The 23,746-nt window shown below is 41.9% G+C and overlaps 1 protein-coding gene across 1 annotated transcript in view; it reads left to right on the plus strand.

The window, feature by feature from the left end:
* The first annotated feature begins 1,265 nt into the window (after positions 1-1,265).
* The window catches only part of scfd1 (sec1 family domain containing 1), a 28,125-nt gene continuing 5,644 nt past the window's right edge, over positions 1,266-23,746 (plus strand). The window contains exons 1-20 of the mRNA XM_033988447.2: positions 1,266-1,323; positions 1,867-1,937; positions 3,000-3,088; positions 3,542-3,632; positions 3,967-4,089; positions 4,563-4,650; positions 5,472-5,561; positions 6,355-6,410; positions 6,842-6,927; positions 7,015-7,114; positions 12,169-12,308; positions 12,504-12,594; positions 12,759-12,832; positions 14,314-14,395; positions 14,546-14,642; positions 15,605-15,675; positions 20,215-20,294; positions 20,926-20,985; positions 22,091-22,166; positions 22,544-22,597. Coding sequence (XP_033844338.1) covers positions 1,290-1,323; positions 1,867-1,937; positions 3,000-3,088; positions 3,542-3,632; positions 3,967-4,089; positions 4,563-4,650; positions 5,472-5,561; positions 6,355-6,410; positions 6,842-6,927; positions 7,015-7,114; positions 12,169-12,308; positions 12,504-12,594; positions 12,759-12,832; positions 14,314-14,395; positions 14,546-14,642; positions 15,605-15,675; positions 20,215-20,294; positions 20,926-20,985; positions 22,091-22,166; positions 22,544-22,597 — 1,653 coding nt within the window. The 5' untranslated portion in view covers positions 1,266-1,289. The remainder of the gene's footprint in view (positions 1,324-1,866; positions 1,938-2,999; positions 3,089-3,541; positions 3,633-3,966; positions 4,090-4,562; positions 4,651-5,471; positions 5,562-6,354; positions 6,411-6,841; positions 6,928-7,014; positions 7,115-12,168; positions 12,309-12,503; positions 12,595-12,758; positions 12,833-14,313; positions 14,396-14,545; positions 14,643-15,604; positions 15,676-20,214; positions 20,295-20,925; positions 20,986-22,090; positions 22,167-22,543; positions 22,598-23,746) is intronic.

Here is a 23,746-nt window from a genome sequence, read left to right on the forward strand (position 1 = left end):
GAAGTTTGGAAACTCAGCCGCATATTTGACATTTTCAATTACTTCAAAGATTTATTATGGTGGGACCAGTTTAAAAGGATAAGAGTTTATCCAAATTACAATGCTTTGGAGCTTCACGTTGTGATTTTGGGCTTTAGAAAAATAAACTGAAATGCATTATTATTATTATTTCATATTTCAAAACTTAAAAGTTGCTTCACAATTTTCATTTATTCTGTTGGGTGGTGTTATGGTGTGTTCGTGTATCATATGCTGTCACAGTTGCCCTGGTATCGGTGAGGAGCCTTGGCCAAGGATACAACACCAGGATGCAGCGGTTTGATCTGACCAGTTCGTGTTATTATGCTGGGTCAGATGGCGCAAATAGGCGGCCTTACTCCAGTCAGTCTGCCTCAGAGTGTGTGGAGAGTGAATGAATGGCAAGCACACTTTGTCAAGCTGTTGAAGTGCTGTACAAAGGCTTTATTCTTACTGTGCTTTTTGTTTGTAGCAATAAAACACCTGTAACTTAATAAATGCAAGATAGGTTTTATATCCCGCCATAGATTGTATGTGTCCCTCTGTGGGGGTATATATTTCAGGCAATGCAATAACATCTCCGTCCAGTAAACCAGAGACTCATCAGCTGCAGCTGATGCGCTGAGTTAGCGCATCAGCTGCAGCTTTCACATTTGGATTAAGTGATTTTTACAGTGTAATAAGTAAAGTACTGTGTTATATTTAGCAGAGAATTTCCCTATTATAAGGAGGACAGACCTATTTATAGGTTTACAGATATTTTTGACTTGGAGATAACAAGTAGGATGGATTAAATATGATCTCCAGTGAAATGAAATGACTACTAAGAAAATATGCACATTTTTTTCCAATGGAAATATGGAACCTTAAGGACATTAAAGGATCTCAGAGGAAGGCTGCTTTAATTTTCATTTGGAAAAAAATCTTGCTGTAACTCTCCTGATGGAGCGTCAGCATCCCGCTAGTCTCCATAGAGATACTTTGCCCCTATCAGAAAAGTCCCATAGTGTACCTTTAGCAGACTGCATACTTCAGTGAACAACTTTCAGTGCAACTTTAGGGTAATACACTTATTAATGGGTATTTATTTTTAGTTTGAACTAAAGAACCACTTCATCAATCTATCTTTGTTAAATCTCTGAATGTGAAATGATAAAAATAAATCGGTTATTTTCAGTAAAATGAAAACCGCTGATCTCCAGACGCAGCGCCACGTCGCGCCACGTCATCAGCGCTACGTCATTAGCGTCACGTCACCCATAACATCCAACATGGCGGCCACGTCCGCCCGGGAGAAGCAGACCGGTGAGAAAAAGCATTTTATTTTACTTTTAAATGCTATTTTAACTGATATAAGTCCCGGTATTGAAGCTCAAATGTTCGGGCCTGCTACCGGTGTCACGGGACCGACTATCCCCGGACTGTCACAGAAATCAAAGCTCAAAACAACTGAAGCTAACTGATGCTACAGAGGATTACCAGCGCCGCGGCTCAGAAGCGCCCCAAAAATGAATCAAATTATGAACTCCAATTTGTTCTGTTCAGATACTCCAGTATTATCTCATCAGACCCTTCGGCATGTAGAAAAACAAACGACAAAGATCTGTTTTAAAGGGGCAGTCTTGTCTTGACACGCGCGCGACAAGGCTAAAGTTAAATCTAGTTAGCCAGTTTTTGTTTTACTTTCCAGTCCTCTTCATCTTTTCCTTTCGATTGTTACACAGCAAATCCTCTGCTCTATCTGACCCTCTCCTCTGCATCCTCTGCTCCTCTGACCCTCTCGTCTGCTCCATCTGACCCTCTCTTCTGCTCCTCGGCTCCTCTGAAGCCTAATCGTTTGTGTTTCAGCTGCTCTGAAGCGGATGCTGAACTTCAACGCTCCTCCTCTGAACAACTCTCTGTCAGAGCCAGTATGGAAGGTAAAGAGACTGATCTGTTTTTTTCAGCCAATACCAATATCCGAATATTTATGTTGCTTTTGTCGCTAATAATAATGGATATTTTTCCATGTATAAATCACAAAATGTCTTCACGTTTAAGTTGACTTATGCACTTTTGTAAAACAAAATGTATTTTTGCTGGGATAATATAGGTGTATTTATATGCTGATAGTGTAAACATACAGTCCACGCTTTAGCTTCATGTCTCTTCTGTTTCCATAGTAACTAGTAAATTAGATGTAAAATATAAAACTCGATTTTGATACAAAGGAATAGACTCAGTACTCAATACTGATTCTGATACCAAAAATATCTTTATTTAGACAACAATGTGATTTTCAGCATTAAATGGTAGTTCTTCCTTTTATATTACCATGTAGCCTTATATCTGTGTAATCCCCCAGCCTATGTTTTTTTATACTTCTTAACTTCTGATACAGCTCAAAATCATTCTAAAGCTATTCAGGAAAGTTAAATTTTTGTCCTGTCGATGGGACTTTTTAGTGTCCATACCTGCTCAAATGAGGATCTAGTTTTGATACAAGTTGTAGTATCGATTCATGTAAAAGAAAAATTCAAAAATGTCAACTGGACAAAAAGAGTGAAATTCACTCTTACAACTTTTTGTCCAGTTGACAGATTACATGGATGATACCTGGACGACTGAGGGATTACACAGATATCAGTAAGTGTCTGATTTTTGATACTTTTGACAGCCCTAATAGTAACACAAGACATGTCAGATGGAATGAGGACAAACTGGGAATGAAACATAAACAGAGAGACTGAGGCAGACTATATGTATATGTCTAAATATTGAATCATTTATCAAAAAATAGATTTATGTTGTAATCTGTAAACGTTATCTGACCCCAAACTGAAACTGGACTAAACTAGGACTCAACCATGACTTTCTCAGTACCAGAACTGGACTAAACAATCGCTCTAAAGATTTGTGATCCCACTGCTCTGTTCTGTCTGGGCTTTGGCTTCTTGTTGTTATGTATTTGTTGTAATGTTGTGCTGCCCTCTGGTGACCAGGTGCTGATCTACGACCGGTGTGGGCAGGACATAATCTCTCCTCTGCTGTCCATCAAAGAGTTGCGGGACATGGGCATCACCCTACACCTGTGTGTAATTATAATGACTCATGATTCATCAACATTGTATATACTGTTTCCTCACCTACAGAGGCTAAAAAAATCCTCATCTCATTTTAAAATCTAATTTATAAAGCTATAAAGCAATTCTGCCAAACTGCTGCTGTAGTAATAGAAGTAAATTTAACATACCTTTCACAAATATATCTCTGGTTTAAAGGCCATGTGGAGGCTAAACAAAGATTCAAAATGGAAAAGCTTCATCAAAATAATAACTTTAAGGTTTTATATGATGTATGATTTATTTTGAATTCAAATATTTTTTATGGTAATTAACTGCTCCATTGAAGATTACTCGGAAACCAGAAATGCCAGTTTGAATTAAAATGTCAGAAAAGAGCTTTTATTTACCTTTTTAAAGACTAAATCTGACAGTTAAAAAAGTGTATTTTTCTGTAGTCAAATCTGTTTTATATTTTACAGTTTGCTTCACTCAGACAGAGACCCCATTCCAGACGTTCCAGCCATTTACTTTGTGATGCCGACAGAGGAGAACATCGACCGCATCTGCCAGGTACAAACAAACCCCCCAAAGTATCCAATAGGGGGCACCACAGGACAAATCAAACTGCCCAACTCCTGCCCTTTTTAAAGTTTGTTTAAAAGAAACAGTTGCATTATTATAATTTGTTTGGTAGATTTTAGTTAATAAGTCTATTCTAAAAACAACTACAGTGGGAAAATCCTCCAGCTAGGAACATTTGACCAGGACCAGATTGAGGTTTTGTCCTGACGGGTTTTTAACCCTTTGAAGGATGGGGCCGATGCCGAGGACACATTAGCACATAGAGGGCATTAACATGATATGTTCATGATAAGGCTTTGTGTAATTTTCTGCTGTGTTTTAGGACCTCCGTAACCAACTGTACGAGACCTACTTCCTCAACTTTATCTCCGCCATCAGCCGCAGTAAACTGGAGGATATCGCCAGTGCCGCTCTGTCTGCGAACGCCGTCACGCAAGTCAACAAGGTACAAACACAATGACGTCACACGACAGCGTCACACAAGTCAACAGGGCACAGGTGGAAAAATAGATCTGAAAAGGCTGTTTGGCCTCATTAATACTTGAAATGTGCATTATAACTAAGGGGCGTGTACTTGATTTTAAACCATGAGTTACGAACATGCTTAAGTGTGAACTGTAACCCCGCTCACTTACTCCTTTGCACCACTGGGATCTAGCACCATGACAGTTTCCTTATAGTTCCCATCTGCCTCATCCAATCAGCAAACAGTGTTCCTGGATGAAAGAGAGTGACCCGGTCAGTAGCTTAAGTATTAGTTATGACCATAGACTGTATATATTACCCTTTTTCTTCTCATTATTTGCATTTTAATGCACTGTATAATATAAAGCCCATTTATCTAAACCAGAAGATATTCAAATCAGGTACAGCCCCTTTTTAATCCATGTTTATTTCAAATGTGTTTTGTGATTCCAGGTTTACGACCAGTATCTGAACTTCATCACTTTAGAGGACGACATGTTTATTTTGTGTCACCAAAACAAGGAGCTCATTTCGTATCACGGTCAGAAATAGACGTTATACTTATTTCTATACATTTAGATTGATATACAAACATATGAGCAACTTCTTTATTTTTGAAATATATCAGTACACATATGAAGTAGCAAGCCATCTGGTTATGGTAAGACAATGATCTCATTGTGTTGACACACTAATGTCAGTCTGATGTTTGCTGAACCTGGGGTTTGCTTATGTGCCACTATTGGTATAAATTTATTTGCAAGATCCAGAAATCACCAAATGACATTGTACAGACTCTCACTTGTCCTGAGATGAACTTTCTCTCCCTGTAGGGCCTCTGTGCAGTGACAGACTAAAGAAGCAGGCTGTAGGGCCTCTGTGCAGTGACAGACTAAAGAAGCAGGCTGTAGGGCCTCTGTGCAGTGACAGACTAAAGAAGCAGGCTGTAGGGCCTCTGTGCAGTGACAGACTAAAGAGGCGGGTTGTAGGGCCTCTGTGCAGTGACAGACTAAAGAGGCAGGCTGTAGGGCCTCTGTGCAGTGACAGACTAAAGAGGCAGGCTGTAGGGCCTCTGTGCAGTGACAGACTAAAGAGGCAGGCTGTAGGGCCTCTGTGCAGTGACAGACTAAAGAGGCAGGCTGTAGGGCCTCTGTGCAGTGACAGACTAATGATTTTAGGCTGTAATACTGTCAATGATTTTACAGTATTCTTCCCCTTTTTGTATTATCTTAGTGTCTGCACCTGTGAACGAGTTTTTTAAAAGTATTTATTTTGCATATTTCTAATGTAAAATGTCTTCATCAGATCCTGGTCTCATTATAAATGCGCTGGTTTATATTAGTGTTGTGTTTTTGTGTACAGCCATAAACCGACCAGACCTGCAAGACACAGACATGGAAGCCATCATGGACACTATAGTGGACAGTCTTTTCTGCTTTTTTGTCACTTTAGGTAAGACCTGGGTTAATCCTGGTTCATTACTGGTTCAGTACCTGGTTTAGACCTAGTTTAGTACTGTTTCTAGTCCTGGTGAGAGTTTAGGCTTAGTCTTGGATTAATCCGTGTTCATTCCTTATTCATTCCTGGTTTAGTCCTGCATTTGAACTGGGTTAGACCTGATTTATTCCCAGTTTAATCCTGGCTCAGTCCTGCTTTAACCCTGGTTCAGTCTTGGGTTAATCCTGGTTTAATCCTGGTTTAGACCTAGTTTAGTCCTGTTTCTAGTCCCGGTCTAGCACTGGTCTAGCCCAGCCTTAGTTTAGTTTTTGTCCATGTTCATTCCTTATTCATTTCTAGCTTAGTCCTGGCTTGGTTTAGCCCTGGTTCAGTCCTGGTTTGGATCCTAGTTTAGCCCTGGGTTGGTCTTGGTTTTGTCCAGGTTTAGTTCAGTTTGGTTTAGACCAAGACTGAGCTTGACTTTGATTTTATTTTTATTTTTTTACTCGCAAAATGCATATGCAAATTTTTCCTCAGTCCTGGTTCAGTCCTGGTTCAGTCCTGGTTCAGTCCCGGTTCAGTCCCGGTTCAGTCCCGGTTCAGTCCCGGTTCAGTCCCGGTTCAGTCCCGGTTCAGTCCCGGTTCAGTCCCGGTTCAGTCCTGGTTTAACTACACCATTTACACAAACCTTAAATAGCCGTTATATAGGGCTAATCCAAAGCTTCTCATTTCTTCTATTGTAAACCAAGTATTAAACTTGTATGTTTTGTTTATTGGCTGTATGTGTAATAGTCTTCCGGTTGTTCAGGTGCAGTCCCGATAATCCGCTGTCCTAGAGGAAATGCAGCAGAGATGGTGGCTGTGGTGAGTCGTATTTAAACCCCTGTAAAGGAAAGGTACAAATCTGCACACTCCATGGGTTCATTTGTCTATTTGAGCTAAACAAATGTATGGATTTTTATAAGTGCATAACAGAGCCACAGGATTAACCACAATGGAATCAGAATTACAGTTTAAATGAATGAGCATATCACAAAGAAGTCCCATAATTTCCTGCCTAACAACAAAATCTCCTGTATTATTCTGCATAAAAACTGCAACGCTGTAGTTTAGCTCTGTATAAACATGTTCCAAAATGTCCCTGTGTATCAGATGCCCTCCCTGTGTTTCCAGTCTCTCAAGTCTTTCAGAACTACAGGATTCTAATGGATGTATTCATTTAGTATTTTAACTCTAAACAAAAACCTTGCCCTAACTTTTGTTTCCATTGTTTTGGATCTTGTTTTGTTGTGCAGAAGCTGGACAAAAAGCTTCGTGAAAACCTCAGAGATGCAAGAAACAGCCTCTTCACTGCAGACAACATGACAGCAGGACAATTCAGGTACAGGGAGGGCATCCGACACACGGGGGAGGGTGTCCGACACAAGGATACAGGAGGATAGGAGGGCATCTGATTTGTTATGTGTAGTTTCCAGAGGCCGCTGTTCGTGCTGGTCGACCGTAACCTGGACATGGCCACGCCCCTTCACCACACGTGGACCTATCAGGCACTGGTGCACGATGTCCTGGTGAGAGACATTTATATTGTATTAACTTCTTATAAAATGGGAGGTATTCTGCAAAATGGAGTTTTTGTATCTTTAGCCCATGCTCTAATGTTGTTCCTGCATCAAAAATATGCCTAAAGAGGTTTTAGTCATTCATGCATGTTTGACTAATCTAGCAATCTCTATTCAAAACCTCCTTACAGTTAGCAGTATGAGCCTGTACAAGGCCCCGCCCACAAGCCCATGTCACCCATGCTCCCACAACGTTCTCTATAAATATACAAAAACGTGATACAAATCTGTACACAGGAACTTGACAAATCTGATGTGATGTACAGTAGTTTCATTACTGGGATGCAGCTGATTGTGTTGTGATAGTGCTCTGAAGGGGGGGGGGGGTGACTAGCAGTTAATACCCCATAGAAATAAAATACCTCCTCATTAATCAGAGCTGAATCTTCAGATACACATACCTCCTGAGTGCCGATAGTTTTCTCACTCTTGTCTGTCTGATAGTCTACATGTATGTGTATTATGACAAAACTCTAATTTGCTGCTCGGATATCACCTTCTGATTGGTTACATGGCTTCATGTGGCACTACAACATACTGTATAATACAGGCTCAATACATGTATTCACACCTTAGGCATCTAGAGTACATTTAAATGCACTAGAAGACGGGAATAATTTCTGTATTATTCCAAATGTTCCTCTGGTTGATCATCCAAAAAGTATTGTTGCATATTTGTTGTGTTCTGTTCTCAGCCTCTAGAAATGCCTTTGCACGTCAGTGTCTGATGTGGTTTTGACAGATGTAGTGCAGATGATGGCAACTGCATCATGTTTAGGCTCCTCTAAGGGTTAAATATGGCCATGTTTTTAATAATAATAATATTATGCAAATTCCACGGTACAATATTTGCAGCCTCATCAGCAGGGCTAGCCTTTGCACCTTCTGCTGTAACCATGGCAATTTGTTGCACAGTGCCTCACAGCAAGAAGTTTCTGGGTTCAGTTCCCGGGCTAGGTGTTCTTGACCAGGATTAATTCAGTAGCATTAGTAGTTAAAAGTCTTGCATTATGTAACTTTTCTGGTAGTGTCTGCTAGTGCCTCCATGGAGATGGAGATTCAATGTTTGCAGTAAAAAGGTAGGTATTTGTTTTAGCAATTAAAAACACCTTTAATTGAATACATGCAAGATAAATGCATTTAATGCCTTACTGTGGATATTGTGCAACATTTCAGTCAATGCAGTAACATCTCAGTGAAAAAGGCAGGTGGTAGACCCTCCACCCAAAAATAGTGCAGATTTAAAGTCCCTGTACCTGATTTGCTTTGATGTATTTGAAAAATGTGTCTTGCCCCAGCACAGATTTATGAAGCACTCTTGATGTCAGAATATGTCCACTGTGTACTGTCTCCATCTAATTATAAAGCATTTGATTGTCTGAGAATCAGGAAGTGCATGTTAACATGCTAGTTGTTGTTAGCTTTACCATCATGGCAAAACCGCTCTGGTCCCTGAGAGTTGTGAAAAGTGTTTATAAACTCATTGTGGTGAATAATTAGGATGCTCTGAATGCAAAAGGTCTGTGAGGATTAACTTTGGGCCTCTGCAAATAGTTAAAAACATGAAAAACAGAATGTTCATGAGAGGTTGATTTCTTCATTATTGCAGTGGAACTGTTAAATGATCTGTTCCACTTAGATCTCAGTCCCTGTAAATCCCAGTTTAAGTTCATGTGGAACTGCTTTCTGCCTGTGCTGACGTTGATACATTGCAGAGTCATTCTGGTCTGTGGCTTCACCTTAGATCACTTTGTTAAAACTCAACTTTTCAGTCGTGACAGTGGCTCCCTCCAGAGGTGGGAGAGTAGCCAAAAGTACAAGTAACTTTACTTCAAGATAACATTACTCAAGTAGAAGTATAAAATAGCGCTCCAAGCGATGACTCAAGTAAGAACTATTTGTGAAAAGTATTACAAGTATTATAACAGTAACTTAAGCCAGATGTCACGTCCCCACAATTACTCTTTATCATTTTGGTGAATGTGACAAAAGTCACAAAATGTGGTATTTTCAAACACAAAATGATCCAAACTAAATCATATCTGAAGGAGCCAGAAACACAAATGTTCAAATCATTTCATATTGTTACATAAATGTCACTTTAGACTCACTCACAGAGGGAAGAGGAAGCACAACTTTTACTCGAGTAAGAGTACTGTTACTCTGTACAATATATTACTCAAGTAGGAGTAAAAGTATGCTGCTAGAAAAGTAGTCTGAAAAGTACAATCTCTTTAAAGAGTTACTCAAGTAAATGTGCCTGAGTACTGGCCTCTGGCTCCTGTGTTTTTGGTGAGAATAATTTGAGCGTTCATTAATCTCTCTCACGTCTCCCGCGCCTTCGTTTGAGTCTTCTATGTTTTTGTATTTTATTTTCTGGGAATTGTGTGCCAGGAAAGTGACAGCAGCAGAGCAGGAGATGTGTCAAAACCAGCGAATTCCTCCAAAGCGACGAACCAGAGACTAGAAGTCAACACAGATCCAACCAGGCTAAAGAGAAGGGTTTAGAGCCGTTTAGACAGGGCTCGGACCACACTTACTAAAGTGTTACTTATTCTTCAACATATGAAAAATTCAGCTATATTTTTGGGGGTCAGTATTTAGCGTGTGTACTTTTTCACCTTCTATAAGATTTGAGTTTTAGAGAGATGGATAAATACAGCTAAAATAAAAATAAACGGACTCAGTAAAGATATAACTACTACTACTATCTATTGTTTTTTTTAAAGAAGGGATATTATGTAAAATGTACTTTTTGTAGTGATCTCTTCCGGGCCCTATTCAAACCTCTTTAAGATTAGCAGTACGAGCCTGTACAAGGCTCCACCCATAAGTCTACGTCACCCATGGTCTGAAGGGGGAGCGACTTAGCACTGAGAGCAAAGGGAGGGGAGAATCAGCTTCAAAAATGAAAGTGAATCTTATAAAACATGTTAATACGTTATTTAGATCACCATGTTTCCATTTATTATTTTGAAAATGCTATTTTCACCCAAAACATTTTATGTGTTACTGTTAATACCCCATAGAAGTGAAATACCCCCTCTTTAATACCCCATAGAAGTGAAATACCCCCTCTTTAATACCTCATAGAAGTGAAATACCCCCCTCTTTAATACCCCATAGAAGTGAAATACCCCCTCTTTAATACCCCATAGAAGTGAAATACCCCCCTCTTTAAGGTATAGTACCTCCTCTTTAAAAGCATCAAGAAGAATTAACAAAAAGTCTGAAATCTAAACTACAGGGTGACCTGTTTTTCTGCAGAATGGGATGGGAGACTGGAAATTTTGTTGTTTGTGGAGGAAATGATGGTAGTTCAAAAACTGCAGCTTTTGTAATTTAGTTTTGCAAAAAACATGTTCTGAAATGTCTCTGTGTCAGATGCCCTCCCTGTGTCTCCACGGGGTCTTATTGTTCATACAAATGGCTAGTCCCGTAGTTTAGCGCTGCACAAACATGTTCTGAATGTGATTCTTGTGATAGTTTGCCAGTTCATACTTTAGTGTTTTTGTCAGTTCTTCTGGACGTGTTTAAAATGTGAACTTTGAACACAATCCTTTTTTTAAAACATAAATTGCAAATGCTTGTCAGAAAAATTGCAGTTAGATCTTTTTCCCAGATCCTTCATGTCTGTGTTCAGTCCTGGACCGTCAGAAGTGTTTAGGGCCAAACAAAGCAGAGAGTAAAGTGATTTTAGGGCAGTGTGGGCGGAGCCTGTCAGCGGATTTAAGACGGACTGTGGGAGAGGAAGCCTTTTCAGTTTAACATTTTATTTTTTTGTATTTAGACTTGGATTCAGTCTTCTCGGATCATCTGTGGTACTAGACCATTTTTATTCTTTTAGTTTAGTCTTCAAGAGGGAGGAATTATTTTAGTTATATATACATTTTACATTATATATATATATATATATATGAAATAATCTCATCTTCACCCTCCGTGGGTGGTCTCATCCCCTTTTTCCACGCTCGAGTCCTCTGGGCCTGGGAGCTTGAGGGTTCTGCGCAGTATCTTTGCTGTTCCTAGTACTGCACTTTTCTGGACTGAGATGTCTGATGTTTTTCCTGGGATCTGCTGTAGCCACTCCTCCAGTTTGGGGGTCACTGCCCCGAGTGCTCCATTGACCACGGGCACCACTGATACCTTCACCTTCCAGACCTTCTCCAGCTCTTCTTTGAGCCCCTGGCATTTCTCTAGTTTCTCATGTTCGTTTTTCCTGATGTTCCCACCACTTGGTTCTGCGATGTCCACCACAGTGGCTTTGTTCTGTTGATTATCCACCACCACAATGGAGACTCAGAGCGTCAAAAATGAAAGTGAAACTTATAAAAAAATGTTAAAATGTTTGGGCAAATATAGAATTTTCAAAACAATAAAGGGAAACATTGTGACCTGAATATGTTATGTGTTATAGTTAATACCCCGTTGAAGTAAATACTCCCTTTTTAATACCCCATAGAAGTCAAATACCCCCTCTTTAAATATATCTGGTTTAGATCTGTTTTCTTTACTTGGAGTTAAAATTTCACTTATAATATTGCAGAAAAATCCCTCCATGGCCTTGTTTGAGTTATTACAAGTTTTTATTTTTATCTTATATTTTTGCAGCATTTTTAGATTTTTTTTACATTACTAACAAAATATCTGACATTCATATTAGGGTGTTTAAGTGTTTTGCTCAAGGTACAATAACGGCACTGGTTGCACCTGTGATCAGACTGTTGTCTTGCAGGTTTTAAGACTCCCATGTAGGGGTGGGCGATTGTGAAGAGGGCAAACTTTCTGCTGTTTTTTGTTCACTCTTCACGATCATTGGTTAAATCCACCTGTCGCTCACTCAGATCATGATGGAGGCTGACCAATAGGAGGAGTGGGCAGTAGACACTGTGTTTGACCATAAAGCTGCATTCAACAAAAAGCAGGGAATAACAATATGGCTGCTATAACTGTGTGACCCTGGTGTGACCCCTGTGTGACCTCTGTTTGACCTCTGTTTGCAGGACTTCCATCTGAACCGTGTGGTGCTGGAGGAGAGCTCTGGACCTGAGCCTAGTCCCTCAGGAGCCCGACCCAAAAAGAAAAACCGCAAAACCTATGACCTCACAGCAGCCGACAAGTTCTGGCAGAAACACAAGGGAAGGTGAGAACTGAACCCCCGGTTCAATGAACCAGGGCTGAACCAGGACTGATGAAGGTCTGTCTACCTAAACCCATTGAATGAATGCGAGCATAAATCTGTGTGACATTAGTGTCTCTTGTCTCGTTTGTTCTGATGTTTAAATGTTTAAATCCATGTTTACATCACAATATTCTAACATGCATTTTTTTTGGTTAGTCCGTTCCCAGAGGTGGCAGAGGCGGTGCAGGAGGAGCTGGACACATACAGAGCTCAGGAGGACGAGGTCAAACGCCTCAAAAGCATCATGGTGAGAGCAGAGATACAATAATAATAATAATAATGGTCTGTTTATTTCAGATGACATAATACCACAGCCTAAAGGTATCGTGGTCATTTTAGATTTAGGAACAATAGTAAAGACGATGACAGTCATGTTTGTGTGTTTTTGTTTGTGTGTTTTTTTTTCCCCAGGGTCTGGAGGGAGAGGACGAAGGAGCCATCAGCATGTTATCGGACAACACGGCCAAACTCACCTCCGCTGTCAGGTAAAACTATTAAACTATATTACACTCTTGTGAGCTTTAAGCCTCTTGTGAGCTTTAAGCCATGTTATAATGTTGTTTCCTCCTCAAAAACACACCTGGAGTTGTGTTTTGTTTCATTCACACATGTTTGAGGAACCCTTTATTATTAGTCTGTCTACATCTGCAAAGCTCAAAATGCTCTGTTCCGCCTTGTGATGTCATGAAGTGGTAGTTTTGAAGTTAATAGCTCCTTTTACGTTTAGTTCAGTAGAGACTCGCAATTCCAGGTCTGAAATCATCCATATGACTATAGTGAAGGTGTGTGGAGTTTAAAAACACAGTGGAGCACTTCCTGTATTACCACATGACATCACAAGGTGGAACACTGTTTGAGAGAAGGGTTTGTGTGTTAAATATGTGTGAATGAAACAAAACACAACAGTAAACAGGAAAATGAGGAAGTCTGTATTTTCATGTCTCTAACCCTGGGCTCAGGTGTCAGTCTCTTTGTCAGACAGCGGAGCCGAACGCAAGCCTTTTTCCTTAAATCAGAATTATTCTTAAAACAGTTCTTTTCAGACCTTTAACAATGTTCTAGTTGTTTATTCTCATTGAGACTCTGAAGTTGTATCTGGAGTGATTCATGTTTGAGTAATCTTTAATCTCTTATTTTCAAGGCGCCAGTTTGTCGATCTACCCCCGTTTTCACCTCCACCAGTACATGCCCACTGTAACGTACACGCCCACTGTGACGTACATATTTCTTTCTCCAATTTTATTTTCTTGATCGGCGATTCAGCAGCGTCGCGTAGTAATTTTGGTAGAAATGAAAAAGAAAATGGGTGGCTCTCTAGTGTGATGTGCAACAATACACAGGGGGCGCCGAGAGCAGCTGACTTGTTTCTTTTATTAAGTCGTTTTAGATGAATATTGTGATTTAAAATATGTAAATTACAACATAATAATCCACGGGTATCTAAGATTATAACTATAGATGACACAACAGGACTAAATAAATGAAACCCTCTGAGAGTTTCACACCACAACTGATAGAAACTGTCCTGTGGCCTGTCCTGACATATTTCCACATGATACAAGGCCTAAATAAGACAATAGGCTTTCTAAATGGGAGCACGCTGCTTCCAGCGTGTCATAAAACCAAATCACTCCATGACTTCACAACGATGCAGATATTATTACATTTATGGTTTGTGTATATTTCCACTGACGGTGTTCTCCTGCTGTGTGTTCAGATCCAGCCTCATTATAATCATGTTTAGTCTTTACGATGTCCTCTTCACTTCGGATGTTTCCCTGAGTGTGAAACCTTAGACCTTTCACTTTCCTCTTCTTCCTCACATTTGATCACATGTCCCTCATCCAAAATGGCCCCCGGATCTCTCTGACACGTCGCTGTTTTGGTTCCTCTTAAAAACATGATTTTACTTTGAATATTTGTGGTTTTATGTTGAATAATCCCTGGTTTCTACGTGTACTTCCAGCTCTCTCCCGGAGCTTTTGGAGAAGAAGCGACTGATCGACCTCCACACAAATGTGGCCACAGCTGTCCTTGACCACATCAAGGTAAAACCACTGCGCAATGTCCCATGGTAGAGCTTTAAAGGGCTTGTCCAGAGCTGTGGTGACGCAGTACATGTCCTAGAGAGGTTATGTATAATATTTTCCAAAACAGACTAATGAAAAACACTCAGCCCATTGTTTTGTTTGTCTCAGAGTCGTAAGCTGGACGTGTACTTTGAGTACGAGGAGAAGCTGATGAGTAAATCAACTCTGGACAAGTCTCTGCTGGACATCATCAGTGACCCTGACGGTAAAGACCCTTGCCCCCATTCACAATTTTTAAGTGACAGGCTAAGGGACTGACAGTAACTGACAGGGACCTGCGATCAGCCCCATTTACAATATTTAAGTGACAGGCTCAGGGACTGACAGGGACCTACAGAAACCTACGACCACCCCCATCCCCCATTCGCAATATTTACGTAACAGGCTCAGGTGCAGCTGGTGATGGGACTTAAATCTTTCAAAAAGGTTGCATTTTGTGATGACCTATTTTCAGATCATAAAGTTTATCTCCGTTCAAAATCCTCTGTTGTCTTACAAATGAGTTATTTGTGTAACAACAGTTCTATGAATCCTGGATGACGAAGCGAAGGGGGATTTAAGCACCGCCCTCTTGTGGTCAGAAGGGTAAAAAAAAATTTTTATTGTTTGCGTTGACTCTTGCTGATCAGGCCCTGATTCGTTAGAACACTACTGTGCAGGGTCAGTGGACTGCACGTCACTGAACATACCTAGCCTCTAAAGGCTAAACTAGCGACATGTACCACTGAGATCAGCCTATTGACTCAAACAGATGGCCATGTTTGAACCCCGGGCCTTGGGTGATGACCTGCCCTCAAAAGGGAAATTTGGGGCTCACTTCCTGGTTTACCTGGATACTGGTATCCAGGTAAACAGTTTTTTCAGTATTGGTGACAATACTGAAAAAGTTGCTGGATCGGTTTCTAAATATCAGTTCAGCTAGTTTGGCATACACATTGATCTAATAAGACTATTTCTTTATAATGTTTATATTTTTATTTACACAAAGTTGTTTTATAGTTACATGTATGATACATAATAGCTACATAACACATTTTGATCAGTTTTGTCTCATTTTTTTTAAAGGAAATACATGCTGCACTGGTATCGGATATCAAAAATCAGTATCAGAACTGAAAATTGTGCTGAATCGTACATCTCTACTAAAGTCCATGTTCTATGTTTCAGCTGGAACACCTGAAGATAAGATGCGTCTGTTCCTGATCTTCTTCATCACAGCTCCTCAGCCTCCCACAGAGGTAACTCTTCAGTTTAACTCATTTAAACTCAGTTAAATTAGATTAGCTCGAAGAGTTAGCTGAAGCGCGCTAACTGTGCACAGGTGTGTGAAATATCATCACAAACCAGGAGCGACCAGAGTTTAAACAGCTCCAGATGGAGGAGGAGGAGGAAGAGGAAAAGGAGAAAGGGGGAAGGGGGAAGAGGAGGAGACAGAGACAACATAGTTAGTTTACCCAAGGCTTACCACAGAGAGATGTGCAACATTACACCTCAAGCTTTTCAATATTTAATCCCCTAGATATAAATCTTCCAAACAATTTCCATATGAATGATGTTATTGTGTTCCTGGGTAAGACATTTTCAGTTTTCATATTTTTTTAATATTTACATTTTATTTGGGTACATTTTTGACTGGTTCAGTCCGGGTCCCTGTCTTCATGTATTGTGTTCATATTATCTTGTACATTTCTCTCCTGTATCAGTAGAACATACTTTTCAGATTTAAACTTGAGTTTGTTGACAAATTTTGTTCATGACATTGTGCAGCTGTGTTCTGGACCTGTCAGACAGACTTAGCTCTGAGCAAACACACAAACATGAGGATGACTATGGCTCTAGAATATTCAGTTTGAGAGAGTGGTGCCTTAGTGGTCAGAGGCTTGGTGGTTCCAACCTTCAGGCCAGTGCCAGTCCAGCGGTACTATCCCCCCCGCAATGTTTGAGGCATGTTAGTCAAGACAGCCCCACAGCATCCAGAGACTTAAGATACTCAGGACGGGTCTTGTCCACCCCCGGAGCCTTGCCACCAAGGAGCTTGCCAATCATCTCAGTGACTTCAGTCAGGGTGATGGATGAGTCCAGCGGTGGGATTGAGGAGATTCTCAATGTATTCCTTCCACAGGCATCCCTTACTTCCAGTGTCCATCACCAGGTCCAGGGCTTGCCGCCATGATAAGCATCGCAGACCTTACGACCACGGTGACAAGCTGCCGCATCGACAATAGAGGTGGAGAACATGACCCACTCTTAATCTATGTTCCCAACCTCCCCTGGGATCTGGGATAAGCTCTCCCGGAGGTGTGAGTTGAAATCCCCTCTGACAGAGGGCTCCGCCAGATGTTCCCAACAGACCCTGACAGTGCGCTTGGGCCTGCCAGGTCTGTCCAGTTTCCTCCTCTGCCAAGGGTGTCCTGGAGCCACATGCACTGATGGACACCCTTGTATTTGAACATGGTGTTTGTTATGGACAAACTGTGACTGACACAGAAGTTCAATAACAGGACACCACTTGGATACAGATCTGGGAGGCCGTTTTTCCCAATCACCATCCTCCAACTCCCACTTGGGCAACGACAGTGACATTTGAAGTCCCCCAATAGAACAACGGAGTTCCCCGTCGATGCACTGTCTAGTACCCCTCCTATTGACTCCAAGAAGGCCCGGTACTCTGCACTGCTGTTTGGCCTGTAGGCCGACACAACAGTGTGAGACCTGTCCTCAACCTGAAGGCACAGGGACGTGACCCTCTCATTCACCGGGGTGAACTTGAACACGTGCCGACTGAGCTGTGGGGCAATAAGCAAGCCCACACCAGCTCACTGCTCCTCCCCGTAGGCAAAGTCAGAGAAATCGAGAGTCCAGCCCCTCTCGAGGAGTTGGCTTCCAGAGCCCAAGCTGTCTGTGGAGGTGAGGCCGACCATATCTAGTCGGTAACGCTCAACCTCCCCCACAAGCTCAGGCTCCTTCCCCCAGTGAGGAGACATTCCATGTCCCCAGACCCAGTCTCCATATTCGAAGATCCGGTTGTCAAGGCCCCCGCCTTCGAGTGTGGCCCAGACCTCTCCACCCCAGCCCTCATGGATTCTCCCCAGACCTGGCTCCAGGGTGGTGTCCCAGTAACTTCAGCCCCTGAAACACCAGTTCGGACGACGTAGCTGGCCTTGGTTTTCTACTCACCATGAAAAACTTTTGAACTGCTCTTGATCTGACCCGTCCCCCAGAATCTGTTTGTCATGGGTGACCCTACCAGGGGCATGAAGCCCCCGACAACATAGCTTCCAAGATCATTCAGGTGCTCAAACCCCCCCACCACATTAAGGTGGTGGTTCAAGGAGGGGGTATGATACAAAATAGATTTTTCTTTCTACCATATTACTGCTACTAATCAAAAACATACCTGAAGGGGTCATCCATGCATGTTTGAATAATCTAGTGATCTCTCCCAGGGCCCTATTCAAACCATCCTTATGGTTAACAGTACAAGCTTGCACAAGGCTCCGCCCATGTCTATGTCACTCATGCTCCCACACGACAATTCTCCATAAATGTACAAAAACATGATACAAAACTGTTCACAGCAACTTGACAAACCTGATGTGATGTGCAGTAGTTTCATTAGTGGGATGAAGCTGATTGAGTTGTGATAATGCTCTGAAGGGGGAGTGACTTAGCACAAAGAGCAAAGGGAAGGGAGACTCAGAGCATGGTGATCTAAATATGTTGTGTTACAGTAATACCCCATAGAAGTAAAATACCCCCTCTTTAATACCCTGTAGTAGTAAAATACCCCCTCTTTAATACTGCATAGCATTAAAATACCCCCTCTTGAATACCCCATGGAAGTAAAGTACCCCCTCTTTAAACTAAATGGAACAGTACAGTCTGATGCAATATTAATCCTCTCACATTATAAACTACACAGACCATGATCCTTTAGTTCATGTTGGCTGCACTGACTGAAGCAAAGACATTATTAAAAACTTGAGATCTGTATCTCGATGTATATGACATGGTGAGAGCAGTGAGACTGCAACATAAAACGTTGTCTTTTGGTCTTTTCTGTGAGTTTGCTTCTCACATAAAAATAAGAGGCTTGTACAAATGTGACTCAGTTTGTAGAAATGAATACAATATTTACTCAACTGTATTTTGTTCTTAAATGTATTACCAGTCACATCAAACCTTGTCTTCACCACCTCCTCTCCTCCTCTTCTCCTACTCCCTCCACCCCTCCGTCTTCTCCCCCTCCTCTCCCTTCAACTGTAAAAACATATTTAGTCACATTTAACTGTCTCCTTCCTTCTCTCCCAGCTCTGCCCCAGATCTTAGCCCACACCTGGATTATTTAAGGACACACTCCATCAGTCAAAACCAAAACCAAGATCCAAACCCCGAGTCTGGTCCAGGTTTGGTCTTGATCCACCCTGTGGCACAGTTTAGTACTGGAGAGAAACAAGGAGACAAAGAGACTTCTGTGTCCACCAAATTCACTTTTCTTTCTTTCTTTTTTTTTTTTTTACAAACATGTATAAATTTTGCAGGTCAGTTCAGAGGTACAGAGGTACAGAGGTACAGAGGTACAGAGGTACAGAGGTGCAGAGGTGCAGAGGTTCAGAGGTTCAGAGGTTCAGAGGTACAGAGGTACAGAAAACCTACAGAAATCTGTCAGCACCACCAGGTGTGGACAATGTAGTAGTAGTAACTGTACTAGTAACTGCAGTAGTAGTAACTGTAGTAGTAACTGTAGTAGTAACTGTAGTAGTAACTGTAGTAGTAACCGTAGTATTAACCATAGTAGTAGTAAATGTAGTAGTAACCGTAGTGGTAGTAAATGTAGTACTAATGGTTGTAGTAACTGTAGTAATTACTGTAGTAGTAACTCTTGGACAGAGTTTAGGTTTTGAGGAAACAGAACTGTTCTCTCTCTTGCACGTGCTCTCGCTCTCGCTCCTCCAGCCAAAACTGTATTTCAGGCTTTTTAAATCTTGTGACTGTTTCAAAAGGACAAGACATTCTACAGATACCATGTTGAAATCTCTCTCTCTCACTCTCTCGTTCTCTCATTCTCTCTCTCACTCTCTCATTCTCTCGCTCTCTCTCTCTTTCTCTCTCACACACACAGACACACACACACACATACGTATTGGCATAACTTTGGAAAATAACCTTTGATGAGTTCCTGGAACTAAAACGTGACTTTCAAACATTGTGGGCATTTTAGTTCCAGTTTAATGTGGAGCTGTTTATCTGTTTACAGTCAAAGTCCTTTTTTTTTTACTTTCTCCCATGTTATAAGGTCGTTCCCTCATGTCATACATCAGTGTTTGACTAATTCTCCCAGGCTCTATTCAAACCTTACGGTTAGCACTACAAGCCTGTACAAGACTCCACCCACAAGTCTACGTCACCCACGCTCCCACACAACAATTCTCCATAAATATACAAAAACATGACACAAAACTGTACACAGCAACTTGAAAAACCTGATGTGATGTGCAGTAGTTTCATTAGTGGTGCAGCTGATTGTGTTGTGATAGTGCTCTGAATGGGGAGTGACTTAGCACAGAGAGCAAAGGGAGGAGAGACTCTTATAGAAACTTATAAAACATGTTGATACGATGTTTTGGGCAATAAAAGGAAACATGGTGATCTGAATATGTTGTGTTACAGTTAATACCTCATAAACGTCAAATTCCCCCTCTTTAATATGCCATAAAAGTAAAATACCCCTCTTTAAAATTAAACTAAACTAAATAAATATATATATTTTCTTTCAGACTGACCTGGAGCAGTATAAGAAGGCCCTGTTGGATGCGGGCTGTGACCTTTCACCCCTGAACTACATCAAACAGTGGAAGTGAGTCACATTCAGTTATGTAATATTCCATAAGTTTATTATCATTATAAAGTTGCACTGTGGAACATTTCTGGTGGAGGGTGTTACTGTGTTGGCTGGAATGTTCCACAGAATGGCATTAAACATTTTTAATTTATTCAATTATAGGGTTTTTATTGCTCAAAAATACCATGAATCTATATATTCTTATTGTGATGGGGTCGCCTCTCTACAGATCTGACCTGTAATTTGAACTGGTGGTGTCACCTACTTGTCTCCATTGAGATAGAGAAGTAAATAGCCATACTTTCCGAAAAAACACATCTCCATGAAGATAAGTAGATGGCAGACCATCCACTAGAAAAGTTTCATAGTGCAGCGTTTTTCCCCGTGTATTTGAGCCAAATGTGTCTCACCCCAATACAGATATATTGTATTTGCTGCTCTAGAGGCCAAAATAAATCTACTCTGTGCTGTCTGCATTTAATTCTAAAGTGGTATATTGAATAATTAAGATGCTCAGAAAGCACGAGGTACGTGAGGAATAACATTCCAGATTTTAAAGTTTATATTTGTACATCTCAGGTCCAGTGTTTTCCCTGAAAATAACAGTAACTTTAACATTTCACACACATTATTTGCTCTTTTTCAGGGCTTTTGCTAAGATGGCCTCTCCAGCGAACTATGGCAACAGTGGAGTAAAACCAATGGGGTAAGACGTTACCCTCTGACCGTCTCCTCTGCTCCTCTGACCCCCTCTTCTGCTCCTCTGCCCCTCTCCTCTGCTCCTCTGCCCCTCCCCTCTGCTCCCCTGACCCTCTCCTCTGCTCCTCTGACCCTCTCCTCTGCTCCTCTGACCCTCTCCTCTGCTCCCCTGACCTTCCCCTCTGCTCCTCTGACCCTCCCCTCTGCTCCTCTGACCCTCTCCTCTGCTCCTCTGACCCTCCCCTCTGCTCCTCTGACCCTCCCCTCTGCTCCTCTGACTCTCTCCTCTGCTCCTCTGACCTTCTCCTCTGCTCCTCTGACCCTCCCCTCTGCTCCTCTGACCCTCCCCTCTGCTCCTCTGACTCTCTCCTCTGCTCCTCTGACCTTCTCCTCTGCTCCTCTGACCCTCCCCTCTGCTCCTCTGACCCTCTCCTCTGACTCTCTCCTCTGCTCCTCTGACCCTCTTCTCTGCTCCTCTGACCCTCTCCTCTGCTCCCCTGACCTTCTTCTCTCCTCCCCTGACCCTCTCCTCTGCTCCTCTCCTCCTCTGACCCTCTCCTCTGCTCCCCTGACCCTCCCCTCTGCTCCTCTGACCTTCTCCTCTGCTCCTCTGACCCTCCCCTCTGCTCCTCTGACCCTCTCCTCTGCTCCTCTGACCCTCTCCTCTGCTCCCCTGACCCTCTCCTCTGCTCCCCTGACCCTCTCCTCTGCTCCCTTGACCCTCTCCTCTGCTCCTCTGACCCTCTCCTCTGCTCCCCTGACCTTCTCCTCTGCTCCTCTGACCCTCTCCTCTGCTCCCCTGACCTTCTTCTCTCCTCCTCTGACCCTCTCCTCTGCTCCTCTCCTCTGCTCCTCTCCTCCTCTGACCCTCTCCTCTGCTCCCCTGACCCTCCCCTCTGCTCCTCTGACCTTCTCCTCTGCTCCTCTGACCCTCCCCTCTGCTCCTCTGACCCTCTCCTCTGCTCCCCTGACCCTCTCCTCTGCTCCCCTGACCCTCTCCTCTGCTCCCCTGACCCTCTCCTCTCCTCCTCTGACCCTCTCCTCTGCTCCCCTGACCTTCTCCTCTGCTCCTCTGACCCTCTCCTCCTCTGACCGTCTTCTCTGCTCCTCAGATTATTTTCTCGAGTGATGAACACTGGCTCTCAGTTTGTGATGGAGGGAGTCAAAAACCTGGTCCTAAAACAACACGTGAGTTTGAAGTTTCTTGGCAGATGGTCATTTTAAAGCTGCACCGTGTAACTTTCCTAATAGAGGGTCTACTGCCTGCTTGTCTCCATGGAAATGTAATAGCTTTACCTGGAATGTTCCACAGTATGGCATTATGTTAGTCTATCTGGTATTTATCCTATTACAGATATTTCTCAAAACATGCATGTTTACTGTAAGTCTACTCACCTCTTCACAGATCTGACCTGTAAAATAACCTGGTAGTGTCAGCTGCTTGCCTCTATGGAGATAAATTTAATGCCATACATGGAACCTTCCAGGCAAAGCCTTTTGGCAAATCTCTACTAGAAAAGTTACGCAGTGCAGCTTTAAATCATTTCTTATTATTTGTTTTTCAGAATTTGCCTGTGACTCGGACTTTGGATAATCTGATGGAGATGAAGTCCCACCCGGTAACTTTTATTTGTTCTATTTTAAATCAGCCCTGTTGTTCTTGTGTCTCTATAGTTCTAATATCTGACACCTGTGGATCATTGTGTTCTAATGTGAACATTTTAAATCACAACTTCTGTGTTGTGCTTTTCATTTGTACCAGTGAGTATCACCGATTGAGAAAATAAATTTGGAGAAGGAAGTGGGTAGGTCACAGTGGGCCTGTACGTCTCAGTGTATATTTATTTCACAGTAGGCGTGTACTAGGGATGAGACAATATTCAAATTTAGACTTGATTATTGTGACCACAATAATCGTGATTAACGTATTATCACAATAATAATTAAACCAAGGCAGTATAACGTCCTCATATGTGGACACCAGGACCATGTAGAGGAAAAAATTATATTATGGCCTAGACAACCCAAAATTGTCCACATATGTGGACACCAGGTCCTAGCTGGTTAAAGGTATTCAGATTAGTTGATGGTTGTTGTGAAACCATGTGCCGCTCCTAGCAAACTGCAATCAGCTGTACAAACTGCTATTCAGCTATCACTAACCTAGCAATAGCAAAGTTAAAACAAACACAGACCATTATTCATACAAATCCAAACTAACACAAACTAGATTCAATCGTTTATTTCACATGTTACTTACAATGTATCTTTTTGGCTCAGATTTGTCAAACAATGCAGGATGATTGTCTTGTAAATGTGCGTGTAAGTTACTTATGTTTGCCCTCGGAGCTGAATATTTTTTTCAGCAGGCTTTGCAGATTGGTGGCTCATCATGTTGGTTGATTTTCAAATCCATAATAATTCCACACATCAGACTTCACCTTCTTGAGTGGAGGATATAAATATGCACGAGCCATGACGGTGACTGATGGTGATGAAGATCCATTCCCCATTCAGAATAGGCACAGAAGCTAACAAGTTTCATTGCTAAGATAGAGGGCCCCCTTGTGGACAAACACCAGAACTAACATCTAAACATTGTATTGAAACCGGAAACATGAGGCAGTCTGGTGCTGTAAAAGCGATTATAATTGTGTGACATGATCATGATTATTTAAACATGCCACGAAAGACTAACTGCGGACCTTTTTTAGCGTGATTAACGATATTATTATATATCGTCCCATCCCTAGCGTGTACGTCACAGT

The sequence above is a fragment of the Periophthalmus magnuspinnatus genome, chromosome 22 (genome assembly GCF_009829125.3).
Source record: "Periophthalmus magnuspinnatus isolate fPerMag1 chromosome 22, fPerMag1.2.pri, whole genome shotgun sequence".
Taxonomy (NCBI): Eukaryota; Metazoa; Chordata; class Actinopteri; order Gobiiformes; family Gobiidae; genus Periophthalmus; species Periophthalmus magnuspinnatus.